The 18,651-nt window shown below is 34.8% G+C and overlaps 2 protein-coding genes across 3 annotated transcripts; one reads left to right on the top strand and one right to left on the bottom strand.

Annotated features, from left to right (window-relative positions):
* Positions 1 to 10,029: 10,029 nt before the first annotated feature.
* Positions 10,030 to 12,142, top strand: LOC127126686 (protein FLOWERING LOCUS T). The gene is made up of 4 exons (XM_051055643.1): positions 10,030 to 10,275; positions 10,385 to 10,446; positions 10,566 to 10,606; positions 11,796 to 12,142. The coding sequence occupies exons 1-4, from the start codon at positions 10,075 to 10,077 to the stop codon at positions 12,014 to 12,016; spliced, it is 525 nt and encodes a 174-aa protein (XP_050911600.1). The 5' UTR covers positions 10,030 to 10,074; the 3' UTR covers positions 12,017 to 12,142.
* Positions 12,143 to 12,897: 755 nt separating this feature from the next.
* On the bottom strand, positions 12,898 to 17,128 carry LOC127126685 (uncharacterized). 2 transcript variants are annotated; one of them, XM_051055642.1, is made up of 2 exons: positions 16,755 to 17,128; positions 12,898 to 13,729 (listed from the first exon to the last, which is right to left on the bottom strand). In XM_051055642.1, the coding sequence occupies exon 2, from the start codon at positions 13,679 to 13,681 to the stop codon at positions 13,112 to 13,114; it is 570 nt and encodes a 189-aa protein (XP_050911599.1). In that variant the 5' UTR covers positions 13,682 to 13,729; positions 16,755 to 17,128; the 3' UTR covers positions 12,898 to 13,111. The 2 variants fall into 2 exon arrangements, with proteins under 2 accessions (XP_050911599.1, XP_050911598.1); XM_051055641.1 differs by having other exon boundaries at positions 16,849 to 17,119.
* Positions 17,129 to 18,651: the final 1,523 nt, after the last annotated feature.

Raw genomic sequence — 18,651 nt, 5'->3', positions numbered from 1 at the left:
TGAATAAATGAGCAAGAAATAAATGACATTAAAGTAAATTGCAAGAAATTAAATGCTCAAATTAAAGTTAGTAATTAGTATGGTTATGTTAGTTTGTCATAAGACAATGTAGCGTTATGTTAAGCAATCGTAAGTGGACTAATGTAGTAGTCACACCTATCTGAGGTCGGTCAATAAAACTATAGGCAAATAAACACAAGTTAGAGATCATGACTAGTAAGCCAAGCTCCACAAACTTGCCATGCCAAAACAAAAGGGAAAATGCCTTGTATGGGCTTTAGGTTTTTTGTTTGACTAAGAAGCAACCTATCTTGGACACAAAACAACTCACTTGATCTTGGATCAAGTTGAGTTTGGTTTGGATCAAAGAAGGTTAAACCTCTCATTTGTCAAGACCAACCATAAGACATTAACTCATTGGCCAAATGATGAAAAGAATGGGATGAAGATGAAAGGGAGGGAAAGAGAAATCAAGTATCAAGCTCAATTGGTCAAGAGTGAACTAAATCATCATCAATCAATGGTAAACAGAAAAGAAATGAAGATTACAAGTCAACAAGTCAATCATATTTTTTTTTGTATTTTTTGAATTAAAATTAAATGCAAAATAAAATAAACAAAATATGGTCAAACCTCAAATTTAATTCAAATCAACTTCAACAAGTCCAATTAAACTCTCATAGGTCTAACATGGTCAAACAAACTTTCACAAATTTTCTCAATAATTTTTTAAATCAGAAACTATTTAAAAACAATTAAAAACAATGAAAAATAATACAATATAAGTTAAAATCTCAAATAAATCTCAAATCAAATAATAAATTGATGAAACTATTTTTCATTAACTTATCATGATCCATAGGTGTTAGTAAAATGTTTTTGGATTTTTCAAATATCAGAAAGTATTTAAAAATGAATTAAAACTATTGAAAATCCAATAATTCACAAAAAATATTAAATGAAGTCACAAAAATAATTAAAAATCAAAATATGAAACTAGATTTTTCAAGAAAATTTTTGGCATCGGTCTCATATTTTTGTGACTTCAAATAAAATATTTATGAATTTTTGAAAATAAAAGGAATTAACTTAAATTAAAAGAAAATAGGAAAAAAAGGAAAAAAAGCGCAGCCATCAGATCAATTCATTAATTGACGTGGCAAGGGATCAAAGGCTCAGAGGCGCGGATGCATTGTACACTTGAGTCAAACGCGCAGCACAATGATTTAAAATAAGTAAGCACAAGAAATGGTCAGGATTATAACGTGGAAGCATGATCCAATGGTTCTGAAGATGCACACGTGGTGCAGGTGGTGGAAAACACCTTCTTCTCCGGCGATCCAACAATCTCCGGCCACCACGCGTAGGAAAATAAATTGTAATGAAAATGAAATGTAAGGACATCAAAATGAAGCTTAGGTGATTTACATCACCACTGTAACCATGGATCATCCTCACCCTTCTTATTTAGAGAGAAATGTGAGCTTGAAAATCATGGTGTGTCAACTGGAATGGCATGATTTGAACAATTAAGACCAGCACTGGCCTGCCTCAAGCATGAGGACTTCAGAAAACCTCATAAACCAAAGAAAATCACATTGAATTGCAAGATCTAGATCAAAAAAGTTTGAGGTTCTACCTCTGAAATGAAGCTTCAAATGCCACGAATTCTCCAAGATCTTGATCTGCTTTTGCTCTGGATGTGTGATGGAGATGATAGGTTAAGGAATTGAGCTTTGAAAATCAACTAATGATGTTGAATTTCAAGCTTGAAAGAGAAAGAGAAAACTGAAAATTCCTTTAGTGAGGTTTGGGATTTCAATTCAGCAGCACTTCAGATCTCCACTTGGTTGCTAAATGAATGAAAATGCAGCTCTATTTATAGTTGAAGAGGGTTGCAAGGCATGGTTCCCTCGTGTGCATGGGATTTGAATTCTCCTTGCATGGGCTTGTACAGGAGCATGTAAGGCCCAATGATGGGTGATACACAATGCTGAAATCAACTGGAAATGAATTGGACGTGCATAATAAACCACACAATCTTGCACATCAAGTTATATCATGAAATGCCAAAATGGACATAAAATGAAAGCTCTTCGAAACTCCCACATGGAAAGTCCAAAAAAGTAATGTGAGTAATGGTTGGAAAGCTCTTGAAATAAGGAACAAAAGTCATGTTGGGAAAATTTTCATTTGGCATTTGGAGATTAGTGAAAACTGGTTGTGAAAGTTTGGGCACAAAACATGTTTAAGTCACCCTTTGAAAATTTCCACCAAAAGTAAGCATCTTCAAGCCCCTCTGTCTCCATGATGTAAGCTTCAAATGAAACAACCTCCAACAACAAAGTTGTAGATATTTTCAAGATGATCAATTTAGACTCAAATTTTACATCATTTGGATTTTTCATGAGAAAGTTATGGGCATTTTAAGTTGGGCATTTTTCAAATTCAATGACTTAGGTCCAAAGTGACCTATAATGTTTTGTATTATCACATGTATTTATTTTGGGATTATGAAAATTTTTCCAACATAAAATTTGAATTAGACATCTTAATATTTCCAATTCATTTGTTCTCACCTCAAAATCATAAAAATTAAGGAAGTTAGGTCCTTAGGAAGTTGACCCAAAATTAGGGTTTTAGTCAAAATGACCTATAATGTTTTGAAATGAATGATGACCTTCCAAGTTTCAAATGTATTTTTTATGAACATTAAAGTTGTTCATATGGTTCTTAAGAATATATTTTCTCTTGGGGTCATCTTCTTTTGACAAACAAATCAAAAGTTGTATCTCAGTGATCCTCAGTTTAGTCAGATGACTTGACTGGTCAACTTTTCAAGGCCAAACTTCCAATCTTAATGAATAAATGATTGAGGGGCCCCAAATGGGCTCATATATGCATAAAATAAAGAATGAAAGAACTTACCTTTATTAAATTTTATCATAGGTTGAGGTTGCTTCATGAGCAAGGCATAGTCAAAGCACAGTTGAATTAGGGTTTCCTTGGGAAACAATCCTCAAGCCCTTTAGGTTATCTTGATCAAATTGGAAAATTGAGATACTTGGGAGACATATATGATGATTAGGAACTTTGTGAACCATTGTCATGCTTTTTCTCATCTTCATCTAGCCATTTTATTGAGCTTAGGAGCCTCCTAGGAGCATGGGAGCACATGATCACTTGAGCTTCAAAACAAAAAGAGTTAGTGACATATTTTTGTGCTTTTGGTTAGTAATAAAAATAAGAAAACCAATAATATACAATACAAGCATGCTTGGTGGTCTCAAACCACTCACACAAGTCCCAACCCTAGGGTTAAGGAACCAAACATGCTATGATCCTTGAGGCAATGCACTGAGCAATGATATGATGCCATGAGGGATCTTAGGGTCAAAATTAGGGTCTTACACCTGACACCGCCAGTGTTGGCTTGGGCACTTGATTTTCCAGTTTTATGTTGTTTTTGGCACAGCTTATCTCGGAGGGTATTTTGGACTTTTACGCAAGGAAAATTATCATCAGGAACTATTTATAGTGGATTTAAATATGGAGAGGGAGACTTTTTACACGATAGAAAATTGGAGACGATCAAGATTGAAGCAGTGAAAAGCGAAGAAGAACAGAGATCCTTCAAGAGCGGACGCGATTGAAGATCAACAGAATTCCGACCTTTTTGTAATGTCTCAATTTTACTTCGTATCTGATTTGAATAATATGATAGGCTAAACCCCCCAATGCCAAGGGGTGCCCCTAAATTGATCATGTAATGACTCTGATGTTTGATTTCCCTTAATACATGTTATTTGATTTCAATTTCGCTGTATGATTTGCGTAATGCTTTTTTTTGGCAAAAATTAAGATTGATGTATGGTTAACGATTAGCAGGACTGCAATGGTTAAGGTTTTCATCTAGTGAAACCATAGTAGAGATCACCTAGGACTAGGGATACCCTATGGTTACCGGATTATTCTTGTTAATTTAAAATGCTTGGTTTCATTATAATCACCTAAGGACTTAGAGGTTAGATTGAATACCAAAGGTTTCCCTCCGAGGTCTTAGGGGGGAATAATCTTAAGATCCGGTAATTGAAACAATGTTGAGTATTAAGGAGATATACACTCAAGGGTCATTACAGGATATTTTTATACACCTTCCTTGGCATATCATATTAATCTGTGAAAATATTTATTTGCTCTATTTTTCCTTACAGTGAATTTTACCAAACCAAAACTCTTACTTTTGTTCAATTTAGTGACTGTTACTCCTATATTGTTGCGTAATCCCCAAGATCGATCTTAGGGAAACACCCCTCTACATCGGTGAAAATAGTACACTTGCTATTTTTTCGATCAGCTATCTAAAAGATCTGGAAGCTCAAGGTTACGATATCTCTAGCTTCAGCTTGGATTAGATCCCAGATCAGCCTCCCAACTTCTTGAAGAAAAAGAGGGAACCTTCACAGAAGACGCTGGTTCAGAAGATGAAGATCCTCAAGCTGGGAGAGTCTTCAACAACCAAGAAGAAGCCAATGCCTTTGACCTCTTCTTCAACACCTTCTGGTAAGTCATCTATCTCAAAAGCTCCATATACCTTTGTCTCTAGATAACTTGCATCATCACTCCCTTTACCACCCCCCACACTCTCAACCACAATTAAAACATCCTCCACCCCACCTACCACAAACATTATAGCTCCCAAAGAAAAACCTAAATCTCAACAACCAACAACCTCACTCCCTACCTCATCTGAACCAACACCTTCTGTACCAATCCTTTATGAACCAAACCCATCAGAACCTACTACCTCTGACCCCATCCCTCTAAGAACCATCACATCTTCTCTTATATTACCTTTCTCTAACCTCCAAACAACCTCCCTCTCACACTCTGAAGCACTCATACTCAATGAACCCTTATCACCATCCATCTCCACCGCCCCCGGCTCCCCTCCTTATTATGACCTCACTTCTAACTCTGAACACTGTGGTTCAGATAACCCTGACCCACCTTCCCCAAACCTTGAAGACCTTCAAGCCACAACTGATTCTGAAAGAACTTAGTCTGTACCAGAACCCTCTGAACGAATTCCAGAACCCTCTAAACCCAAACTGACATTACCCACCTTTGATGAGGCATTAGCCAAATTCTTAGAGAGTTCGGCTTCTAGGTTCAAGAAGCTTTATGTCGAATCCAACACATGTGATAATCCTTCTGAAGTAAGGACTAACTGGAACGCATTCATCAGATGGATGACTTCTGAGATCTTCAAGCTGAAGGGTCTCTCTGAACAAGTCAGAAATGAATTCATTAGAGATGTTAAGGAGAGGCTAGAGGCTCAGATGGCGAAGGAAGCAGCTGAGAAGGTTGAAAGGGAAGCTATTGAGAAAGCAGCTGCAGAAGCTACTGCCAGGGAGGCTGCTGAGAAAGCAGCTGCAGAAGCTGCATCCAGAGAGAAAGCTGAAGCAGAAACAGCAATGGTCGCTGAAGCTTCTCGGAAAGCCGCTGAAGATGCTGAGAAGACCACCAAGGTTTCTCTAACTCAATGAGAGTCATCAACAACTGACCTTGCTCCTCTAGTCATCAAGACTCAGGAAGAGTTACAGAAGGAACAACAATTGGTCAGAGTCAGACTCGACAAATAGGACCAGGTCAACTCTAGCATTTATAGACTGTTAGCTGAGCTACTTCATAGGATGCCTCCTCCACCTAACCCTTAGACACTCTAGGATTTTTATGTATTTTTTTCTCTAAGTGTTTTTGGCTCTAAGGCTTTTTCTTTTGCTTCTTTTCTCGCTGTACTATGTGAAGTTTTTCTTCTTATCAATGGAATTTGATTTAATTACTTTTTAAGTCTGACAAAAAGGGGGAGAATTAAATAGAAGTCTTTTGGTGAGGTAATTTATCTAAATCTCAGAAATGCACTGCTTACATTCTGATATAAAATTATTGCATAGTCTAAATCATTTTTTCAGGATCCATATGAACCAGGGGAAACTAAATCCTTATCTAAGAAACTAATAAATCAAGTCAAGCAACCTAAGAAAATCTGGTACGAAATTCTCTACCCCAGAAACCTATATCTGATACTAGATATCTTTAAAAAAAATTCAAGTATCAGACTTAGGGGGAGATTGCTAATCTCAGAGGGAGTCACTTTTCTATCTAAATCTGATTACTTTCAGTTTAGTATCTCTAAAATTACTTATTGTTTTATCAAAATTCCAAGTTTTTTCATCATCAAAAAGGGGGAGATTGTTAGAAAAAGATTTTGATTTTGCAATATATCTCTAAGTTTTTATGATAACAAAGAATGAAACAATTTGGTACCCTGACAGTTTTTCTTAAGTGTGCAGGATTCTAAGTTAAAATGACTCTGATAAGTCACCCTCTGATCATCAAGAAATGAATATCTGGCATTTGAGTTAGTCCAGAAGCGTTGATCCAGCACAAAGAGAAATCAGATCTGACTCTAAACAGAATACATCTGAGGAACAATCACCAGAAGAATCTGACTTTTAAGTTCAAGCTCTGATTCTAAAGACTTTGTAAGAGACATCTGAAGACTCTGCAAGAGATATCTGAAGACTTTGATCATGCTCATCTCACTCTGACAGATGCTCAAAAACACGCCATCAGATATCACCTGATCGGAAACTTAAGTTGGAAGCATTCAAATTGTAGTACAATTCTTTTTAAGGAAACAATAGATTATAATCCAAGACTGTTATGGAAAGGACAAGAAATTTACTACCTTTAACTCCCACATCTGGCACAAAATCTCTATTGGTTTCCCCCCAATGTTATCATCTCAAGTGTTATATAAAGGCCTTTTTACAACTTGCTGAAGACACAGCTTTCATACAACAACATTCTTATACTCTAAATATTCTTCACCATTATTGTTGTAATAAATAGTTTCCATATAAGAGTCGTTGCTCAATATTGTGTGGTTGTTCTTAAAGTGTGTTTATACTGCTTATCTAGAAGCATCTAGCCAAACACTTGCAATTCTTGAAATTGTTTATGATTCCTCAAGTGACTTGTTTAGGTCTGTAGACTTGAGAGGGCTAAGAGGGTGTTAAACTCTTAGATGAATTTTGTAATCTGTTGAGATTAGTGGATTAAGTCCTTATTGAAGGAGAAATCACCTTGGTTGGGTGGACTGGAATGGCTTTGAATTTCAAGCGAACCAGGATAAATCATTTGTGTTGTTATTATTTGTTATGTGTGTTATTGCAAAAAAAAGTACTGTGAAAACAATTCAAACCCCCCTTTCTTGTTTTTCTCTACCTTCATAAACCTATCATGTTTGCCTTAGAAGCATGCAACGTAGGGATGTTGTGGAGGCAGAGAACCTCGCGCCAGATCTACTTGCATCGAGTATTAATAGGCGTGAAGTTCTCTGTCGTTTTACCTACCCTTTTGAATATGGTCTTGTCCTTTATGGGTAAGGTGTAATTGATATTCCTCTAATGATACGAGCCATCGATGTAAGGAACGTGCTCGCCCTTTATGTAGCACTCTGCTCTGCTGAACACTTTTGCCAATGAGAGCGTCAGCTTCTATGTGAGGGACTCGTTGAAATGTCTCACCTTAAGTCCATTTTGGAATGCCCCGAAAAACATTTCTTAGTTGGTGGGAACAACCTAATGATGGCCTCATTAAATCAAGTGAGGTAATCCCTCAGTGATTCTGACGGTATTTTGGATATATTAAATAGGCTTATGGTAGACATCTTCTTGTGGCGACTGGCAATGAACTGGTGTACTAGCTTCTTTACCATCTTCTGATAGTTGTTAATGGAGGAATGTGATAAAACCATATACCATCGAAGGGTCATATCCTTGAAAGTTCTAGATAGTAGTTTCCACTTCATGGAGTCAAGCGCTTCAATGATGGTCATTTGTGTAATGATGGAGGCGACGTGCTCAAAGGGATCATGACGCCTATCAAACTTAGCAAATGAGGGAGGTTTAAAGCCCTCATGGATAGGCTCCCCCCATATCTCATCTGAGAGTGGATAGGGGTCCAATAGTTCCATCTCCTCTAGGGGGATTAGACTCATGTTGGTGTTGTCTGATGTTGTAGACGTCATCCTCCAATGTTAGGTTATGGCGGTGTAACTCGTCCATGGCATCACGCATCTCCGCCATGGCTTCACAATATAATCATAATATTTCATTAAGCATTATGAGATACATGCATGATTTACTTCTCAATAGACAGAGTATTGCATTATCTTTCCAACACATTTGACCTAGCGTCAATAGGAGTTACAGTCTTCGTTTTATGGTGGAAATAGGAACACTAAACATTTTATCAAGTATCAGAACCCTGGATCAGCGAGTTCGAGGCGAGCTCCAAGCGAGGCAAGGCAGAAAGCTCAGGCCTCTAGATCTTAACTTATCTCGCTTAGCGAGACCTAACTAGGCCTCCAAGTGAGCTCCAAGCGAAGCTCACATTTCCTCAATTTCACTTATCTCGCTTAATGAGACTCGCCCTCGCCTAGCGAGCTTAGTATAAAATCTTTTGCTGCCAAGTTCTTATATGCTCACTTATGAGCTATTCTCTCGCCTATCAAGGCTGGCAGAACTCAGCTAGTGAGAAAATGTAACAGGATGAAGGGAAATGAGTAATAATAACACCACAAAACACTATGTTACATAAATGAATATCTAAAGATCATAGGATGACACAAATAAGCATGTAAAACATCAAAGACATCATGTATTAGCAACAACTTCTTGATCAAAGTAAACATACAAGCACTAATCCCCATTTCCATGAAAACTTCCCCAAAAGCTAATACTACCTAGAACACATCTTAGATAGATGAAGATGATGAAATACTTGAGATGAGGTTTGTTGATCCAAGATCTTGGTTCCCACTTCCAAGCTTTCTTTTTCCTCTTCTTTCTTTCTCTTCTCTTCTCTTTTATCTCTTGTTACTGACAAGTAAGGATTTTGGAAAGGAAAGAGAGATAAGAAAATATCTTAAATGAGATATTTCTTCTCGAGAGTAATTGACCATTCATTAATGTTACCAAAATGTTCATTTCTTTTATTAATTAACAAATGTCAATTGAGTTTAATAAGAATTAAGCTCATATGAGTTCACTAATTACTCCATTTGTTTCAACTGATAAGAAATAGATCATATAGGAACGCAGTTGGTCTCAACTGACAACAAATAAAGTATTTACAGAGATATGGAATATTACAGTGTTCATAGGATAAGAAAGCATTTATGCTCTTGTCTCCCACTACTTTTTCAACTTGTCTAACGTTTCAATTTCATTCCACACTGGACCATGCCTTGGAGGCTGACCAGCATTATTTAAGGCTTCCTCCGACTCCTTCAGTGCCTGGTAAAGTCGTGGGGACAATTATTCTGAACCGGCCAAAGTCTCAACCGACTAAGATCTAATTCATCTCAAATCCACTACATTTGACTCAAAGTATAACAACATATCACATACGAAGAACAGGGTACAATCTATGATCTCCATTTTTCATTATACACATTTTAAATATTGGACTAACTTGAACGTTAGAGTGTTAACCATGTAGATTCATCATGCACCACCATCATAAAAAAAATCAGAACAATATCTGATACGAACACCGATATTAATAAGTAACTTTACTATTTTAAAAGTACTCGTACCGTTATTCCATTATATGTTTAGTCGAAACCACTATACTCTTGGTTTATAAATTTAAGGGATTGAATTCAATCCTAACATGGACACGAAAAATCAGATTTACTTCCATAGAAAAAGAATTGTTCAAACAAATGGAAAGAAAATGGTAGTCAACTAGCTATTGAGTTCATCCTAGAAAAAAAAAGAACATCGTACTAAAAAAACCAACTACTAATGGTTAGACAACGCACAAAAAAAACAAACCGAAGAACATGTTGACGATTTGATGTTTCAAAAAGCAAAAGCATAACTAAAGTAACAAAATTTATATATATATATATATTTACAGGTGTAGGAACAATAAGCAAACTGCCAAGACCAAACGAGGTACGGTTGAATCACAGATCTATCTATCAAGAAGAATATCATGCCTAGGAATATGGTCGATCCTCATGTTGTAAGGAGTGTGATAGACGATGTTTTGAACCCTTTTACAAACTCTGTATCTTTGAGTGTTGTCATCAATAACAAAGAAATTAGCAATGGCTGTCTTTTGAAACCCTCTCAGTTGGTTAACCGTCCAAGGGTTAGTGTTGGTGGTGAAGATCTAAGGACTTTCTACACATTGGTTAGTTAGTAGTAGTAGTAGTTATCACTTTTTTTTTCATACTACTAAATCATGTTTAGCATTTTCATGTTATGTGTATTAAGTTTTGTTTGGTTGAGTTTTATTATAGGCTATGGTGGACGCAGATGCACCTAGCCCTAGTAACGCTTTTTTGAGGGAATACTTGCATTGGTGAGTTATATATGTTCTTTCTTTTGTTAAACAAATTGTGTAATTAAAAATAAATGGAGGAGCAAATTGTTAGACTTATATATTTTTGTTAATATTCTTCCTTTTAAACGGAATTGCAGGATGGTGACTGATATTCCAGCCACAACAAGCGCAAGCTTTGGTATGTGCAAATACTTTTAAGTGAATCATTGAATTGGAAAAGAAAAATAACTATTTTGATATATAAGTCTAACAATTTATACTGATTTAGTTCAACTTTTATCATATAAGTGATGGTTATTACAATGATCGCATTTAAATTATTTTTATAAATAGAAAAAAATTCTTAATAAATATTAATGTATTTTTTATCTTTCTTTTTTTTTTTTTTTGGTTGTATAAAAAAGTACAAATTATGAATAAAATGGCTTAAATAAAAATAAATAAAATAATAAAATAGTTTAATTGAAGGATAAAATGGAACAACTTTTTATCAAAAATTTAGTATTTTATTTATAAATATAGTGTCAAGATAGGCACTCTCATTTGTATGTTTTTTCAATGAAAATAAAAATGATATTTTTTTATTTAATTTTAATTTTAAATTTAATTTTTAGAAAATGGTAGGTGGTAGTAAAATGCAAGAGATACATAATTGTCAATATAAAGTGAAAAGTTAATTTTTAAAAAAAAAAATATTTTATACTAAAACTGTGTTTCGTCTTTATAAATTATATTATTATCGGTGAAAACACTCACGTGTATGTGTATGTGTGTATGTGTTATCCGTACTTTTTAATACACATACATATAAAATAATAAAATATTGTTTTTTAAAATTTAATTTTGGTTTTAAAATGTAAAAAGAATTGCAATATAAAAAATTATTAATTGTGTGACTATAGATAACAGTTATTTTTTATGTTAAAATAAAATAATTAACTTCCCATTACAGCCTTTAATTTTTTTTTGAAATATTTATAATAAATGAAGAGTAAAATAAATAAATAAATTACACTAAAAAGAGAGTTTTGCCTTTTTATATACATTGTTATAAATATATTGTTATAGATATAGATATATTGTTATTGATAATAACACAATATTAATAGATGTTAATACATAGGATAGTTCATAAAAAATTATGTTAATATGTTTAATTTATTATTATTACTTTCTTATTTCTTATGCATGTAAAAATCATCTAAAGATGAAGACGCGGTCATATTTTGATTTGAAATATTTTATTATTTATTTGAAAGCTTGTAAAGAAAAGTATTAATATATGATATATTTCTATGAATATTTAACTTGAAGCAAAGATTGCATTACTTCACATTTTTCTGAATGATGAGAGTAAATTTGTGCAGGGAAAGAGGCAGTGTTTTATGAGAGCCCAAAACCTTCGGCAGGGATTCATCGATTTGTGATTGTGTTATTCAAACAACTGGGCAGAGACACAGTTTTTGCTCCAGAGTGGCGTCATAATTTCAACACTAGAAACTTTGCTGAAATTAACAATCTTGTGATTGTTGGATCAGTTTATTTCAACTGTCAAAGAGAGCGCGGCTGCGGTGGAAGGAGATGCTAAAAGAAACCAAGTGGGCGGGGGTTAGTTCATTGCATGCAACCTAACAAAAAAAACTATGTGAATTCTAGATGTGAGGGGTTCACATTTAGTATTCTAGTCTAGATGTTATCCTCTCTAAAGCCTTTATCTTCATCCAACCTTGGAGCATAGTTTTTCTTTTTTCTGATACATTTCTACAAAAAGAGAATTCTGATTGCTCTTAGGATACAAAATTTGAAATGAATCAAAAAGTTTTGCGCACTTGATGAAAATAGGAACTCTGAACCTTAAAATTGTTATTTTGTTTGGTTGATCGATTACTTTATCAAAATCACACCACACACATTACAAGCATAGCTTTTTGGCTTCCCAAGATCGTACGTGTTTGGTTGGGTGATTACTTTATCAAAATCATCACATCATGTTATATTAGAAGCTTAGTTTTTTGGCTTCCCAAAATCACATTACAAAGTACATTGGGATGTTAAAATGGTGGTTAAAATGGTGGCTTCCCAAACATGCTTCCTCGTTCGTATTCATCATCTTGCAACTCTTTCCCAGATGGTTGGTTATTTATGAGAAGTCAATGACTCGGTCTTTAGAATTACTTTTATAAACATTCAACACGAGGTCTTTCCCAGAGGTTTTACAGCCAAGGAAATCAATGGATCAAATTAGCTTCTTACAAAAACATAAAAGCTCAAATAGCAACCGAAAATCTCAATATTGATAATTGGGAAGGATATCTTCAAACCAAATGAATAACAAATGACTATTATGATTAATCTATAATGACCCATTTATTCCTCGTGTAAGAGAGAGACTGCCAATTAAAATGATACAAAATACAGGACTTTTGGAGAAGAAGATCTAAGGGAAGAAACTCCCTTTCTATGGTACCATTGAAAATCAATAGAAACTCTTTATTGTACTAAAAAACAAGCAAATAACCATCATAAAACTGAAGTCAGCTTCTTCAGTATCAGTTAAAACAATTAAAATCACATTGGTCGACCTAAGAAAACCGAATAAAATATAAATGACTAAAGTTATGCAGTTCCAGTTTAACAACAACCTAGAAATAGCGAAATAAAATGCTAACATAACAGAGCTAGATCAACTGGTCTTGGGATCTGGCATTGGAAAGAGACCAGCACCTGCACCCCTTGGCGGTGCAAAACCCAAGAACTTCTGCAAATTTGTTCTGATACTAATGGAACACAGGAAGTATAGAAATGCCATGGAACAATCAGTGGGATCATTACCTTGCAACCCACGATGGCTCATCTTCATAACAAGCCCAAAAGGCTGGAATGGCAATTTGGCAACTACCTTGCCTTCAAAGAGTGAATTTAGCAATCCAAATACCACAAATAGAACAAGAGCAACCACGCCCCCTGATTTGAACTTGAAGAGAGACAAGTCACGACTAGATTCTTTGAGGCTTGTCTCAACACGGTCAATTTTTTTGGTCTTGGACTTCTTAATGGTAATTTTGTTGCTGTCGGTCTTCATAGTCTCGAGTTTCTTGGATGCTTTGTCGATGGAGGATCGAAGGTTCTTGTAAGAATTGGTACGGTAAATAAGAATCCATGAGATGGCCTCACAGACAATAGCTGTGCAGAAGGAGATACCCACTACAGTGAGGCCGTCAGAGTACTTGAAATCTGAGAAGGGATATGCCATGGAGAGTAAAGAAAAATCTAGGAGAAACAGAGATAGCAAACTTGAATCCTGTGTAATACACAAGCATCGTCATTAATTATATAACTCCCGTTTATAGAACATTAAAAAGTGATGTAGGCTTTGAAAGTTTGAATACAAAATTAAAAATAGGCAACAATTTAGAATCAGAAAGAACTAAACCATAATCATATTTTGCTACTTTTTATGAATTTCAACTTTCTCAACGTTATGCTAGACAAAATGCATACATCACAACTGAAGAATATATAATGTGCGAAAAGAACAAACAGAAAACTGGGAGTTGTACTTACTGTATTGCTGTGAAACATATAATACTCAACAATTTGGTTATAAGACAGAAAAAAAACAAGGGAAACTGTTCCCAGATTGAGTTTTCTAAGATGCATACTAAACAAATTCATTAAAATATCCTAATCAAGTAAAAGTTCACTGCTCTTAATTCTAATACAAAAATAGTAGGAATATTTTACCAAACATTATATATACAAAAACAGGGTAGCAACCAACATTATATATTATATAATTTATAATGTATAACAGAGATGAATATGACTAGATACTGCGCATAACCAAATTACTGAATACTCCATGTAACCAGAATCCATTTAACATGTTGTTTGCTGTCATTTCATACTAATCTGTTCATAAAGTATAGTTGTAAATAATCAACATTCAATTATGCAATGTGGTCAAAGTACTCCCTCCATAACAAAATATAAGCAAAATTTGGCACATCTAAGTTATAAAAAAATATAAGCAAGGAACTGACTTTTTTTTCATCCTAGTGACACTTTTTTTTCATCTAAGTTATACCAAAACTGAGATTCATAATTAGTGACACTTTTTATATGCAATTAAATGAGATGAGGGATGATTCAGGTTTTACGTAATGAAGTTGAAGTTTTAAACAAGATAACAAAAGTGAGTGTGAATAACTAATTATCTTATAAGTTGTGAGTGGTTAATTTTGCTTATCTTTTATTAGGAAGGAGTATTTTCTTGGTGGACGATCTATGTTAATAGACATTAACAGAGGTAAGATTGTCAGTATGCCATTGTATCTAGCAAGTCAACGGAATTGCTTATTACTCTTTTAAGAGTAAACCAACCAATAATAGCATACATTCAGAGTCTAAAACATTTAGAATTTTTTGTCTTTCTGATTGCGCTAAATATTATTAGCATTTGACAAACTGGCAACATGCCAATAATTGTGACACCATCATGTATATTTCAAAACAATTTAAACTCAACAACATCAGCTAAGCATTCTTATGGGTTTCCTTTATACAAGAAATTCAAATCATAAAACTACCATCTTCAGCCTCTTCAGAATTTACTTTTATAAGTTCTACCAAATCGACATTAAATATTTGCTCATTATATAGTGTAAACTAACTGAATTTTTACTGAGACTACAGCACAAGTTTTGCTTCCATTCCAACCGTATATGGTGAGTTATATACATATCAGCTATAATCAAATTTGCTTCAAGAGAAATGTTATCTTTAGATTTACTAGAAGCCCTAATGCTATAATTGGAACCAGAACTATAAAATGAAATACTGGAAAGCAAAAACCTTAGGAGGAGAATTCTGAAAAGCAGAGTTAACATGCTAGAAACAGAGATAATGGTCATCAGAATAGGTGATACTTTAAAAAGTATATGCACTGATTAACATTGAATCTCAAATAGAAAACTAAGGGTATGTTTGAATATGTGGTATAGGAAGGAATAGAGTGAAATGAAATGATACAAAATAACATCCATTTATTAAAATCTAACTAGCCTATTCAATTTGACACTATACCAATGGAAAGAGAAAAAAAACTCTATCAAGTACTCCCTCCATCTCATAAAAAGTATCGCATTTACACTATTTTTATGTCTCAAAATAAATGTTCTTTTAAAATACCAATACAACATTTATTATTTTTTTCCACTACTATTCCCCTGTTTATTAATTTTCCCTCTTTTCAACAACTCCACTAACTATACTAAATAAGAGTACTTTAGTAGATGATATTAATTTTATCATAAAAATCAACACATCTAATCATTTTCTTAAGAACCGGACAGAGCTCAAATAAGACACTTATTATGAGACGGATGGAGTATCTCACACCATGAACTTTAAATTAAAGCTCATGGAATATACACCAGTGATCCGTCTGCCTCAAAAGTGAGGCTATTGTGTACTAGGCAAGGCAAATAAGTACTATAGGCACATCACATCATGATCATGGCATAAGGAAAAAAAACAGCATCTAGTTTTTAAATATTACAACAACAAACAACCTCCACCAAAACCTTTTATCAATAGAAGGCATTTGAGCAGACTTCGAAATGAAGCACTTGTGCCATTCAAATTTATAAGTGCTTATACATGATATTTCTATTTCTATAAACAAAGAGGAAATAAGAGTAAAGTATGTATAACAGCTTCTAAAGCTATCTTGGAGAATTTGTGAAAATATGCAGAAAATATCTTATAAACATATCTTAACCTAATTTTATAAACTCTTCAAAATACAAAAGTGTTTGGGTTTAGCCTTTTTTTTCATATTAGAACTATGAAGCACGGACACCAGAAACACGACATTGACACGTCGATACCGGTAATAAATTGAGAAAATGAATAAATTAAACGAAATTGCAAGTGTTTGTGTCACTTTCAGACGCCGACGCTGACAACCTTTTTTAAGAGGTATCAGTGCTGCTGAGTATTTGAACAATTATATTACTTCACTTTATGCTTATTAAGTTGCTTAATCGTTTGACTTATGAATGTTTTCCTACTAGGAATCCCCATCTTAGTTTAAACCTCACTCCACCATTCAAATCTCACCTCTCTAATCATCCATGACACTTTCCTCGGGTCAAAACGTAAACCTAAGAATCACCAATTTCACCAGCTTCACTTCAACACACCATAAACACGCATTCGATTCACACATATTGACATAAACAAATCCTAAAGTAATCAGTGACAGCAGAGAAATTGAGCAGTAATAGATCTTAAAGTAATATAAGTAATTCAAAGTTTCAAACCTTCAAAATCAGATCAACAGAAACAGCACTTAAACCAAATCCGCTGATATTTGCACAATCTACAGGATTGATTAGATCTGAGAAGAGTGAATACCTTGAGGAATCGCAGAGACAAATGAAGCGCGTTCACAGCTCAGCGATTCGCGAAGTTCGGAGGTGCGATTTGAGAGGATCGCGACGGCAACGAAGGAAGGAACTGGAATTGAGATTTGAAGAGTTGACGAAGACAGAGTGAGTTTTGAATATTTAAAACTCTGATTAGGGTTGCACTGACGAGAGTGAAGGAGAAAAGAGGTTTACGATTAGGATCAAGTTTGTTTATCCTTAGTTTTTTTTTTTAAGAAAGAAAAAAACAGAATTTCTTTTTTAGTAGATTAAATGTTAGTAAGTAAGGCTAATTCATTTGAATTACATTAGAGTGTGATATTCAAATTTCACTTAAATCCCAGTTTTAAAATCGCTGGTGATTAAGGTTTTTTACACGAAATTAATAAGATATTATATTCTTATTAAATTAATTTTATTGAATTTTTTTTAAATAACCATTTTTTTTAAAAAAAAAATCGAAAATAACCAATAATTTAAAAAAATTATCAAAATAATCAGATTTTGTAGAGGATGCGCCAGATGAATTGGCGCACCACCAATACAGTAAGAGGAGGCACCAATAGCATTGGCGCATGCATTGGGCTCCTCGTGAGGAGGCGCCAATGCTAGTGACGCCTGCATTGGGCCTCATGAAGAGACGTCAATGCTAGTGGCGCCTGTGTGTGTTTGGTTGGTGTATGCGTCAATTCATCTGGCGCATACACCCCCTGCTATTTTTTTTTTTAATTTTTTAATTTTTTTAATTATTAATTATTAATTTTCATTATTTAATAAATAAAAAATAATAATGAAAAAAAATCATCGATGATGTAATAATTGGCTACATTGGACTGACAATAAACTAATGACCGACCCGATTATAACGTCCCCCTGTTCCACATCCCGGTGCGTTAGTTTGTCTCTGAGGTCTCCCACGATTTTCTTGAGGTGTTTGGGGTCTTTGTGTGCTGATTTGATCGAGCGATGACTGGTTGGAAGGTCTGACGGAAGTTTCAACGGTATTTGACAGATGTGTCATCATTTGCTCCCAATATCCAGAGGGGCTCTGGCCAACGGCGCTTCTTTAATGGAGTTCGATGCCCATGTCATCGTAGTTAGATCGTTGGGGTTGGGTGAATTGGGGACGGTATAGTTGCCCAAATTGGGTCATTAAGTCATTTTGGAAACGAAGCAATGGTTCCTGGGGCGTACTATAGTTAAACAATGGTTGGGTGTTATGTTGATGAGATGTTTGGGTGGCCATTGGTGGGGGGCTACGATGAAGTGACCCATATGAATCATTTGGGCTATAGACGGTCGTGGTTACGGGGTTTGATTCTTGGTTTTGTGTTTGGGTGGGTGGTATGAATGGATTGCGACGTTGGATGGTTGGTTATTGGGTGGTTGGCATGAACGGGTTGCGATGTTGGGTGTTTGGTTATTGTGTGTATGTGGTTGGTTGGTTGTTGGGTTTGGGTGGGTTCACATTGATGTTGAATGGTGAATTGTTGTGGGGCGTACGATGACGAAGTAAGTTGGCGTGGATCCATCAAATACCGCGGCTTAGATACAAATTGTTGAGTTGTTATCGACCTAAATCATGCCATATATTTTTGAGTCGGTCTTGCACCATGGATGACTGATTCGTTCAAGATGTGTTGTCTTCGATTCCTCCATTGACGACACATCTCTTTTGCAAAGTCTCTCCAGTCAGAATAATCTCATTGTGCATCAACCCTTTTTTGATGTCAATTCCCCAAACACGTGGGAGATTCTGGAATCTGTTGTAGCATTCCGAACTGCGGTTTGA

The sequence above is a fragment of the Lathyrus oleraceus genome, chromosome 3, assembly GCF_024323335.1.
Source record: "Lathyrus oleraceus cultivar Zhongwan6 chromosome 3, CAAS_Psat_ZW6_1.0, whole genome shotgun sequence".
NCBI classification, from domain to species: domain Eukaryota; kingdom Viridiplantae; phylum Streptophyta; class Magnoliopsida; order Fabales; family Fabaceae; genus Lathyrus; species Lathyrus oleraceus.
Note: the sequence above shows the minus strand (reverse complement) of the source record. Positions and strands in the feature narration are given on the sequence as shown.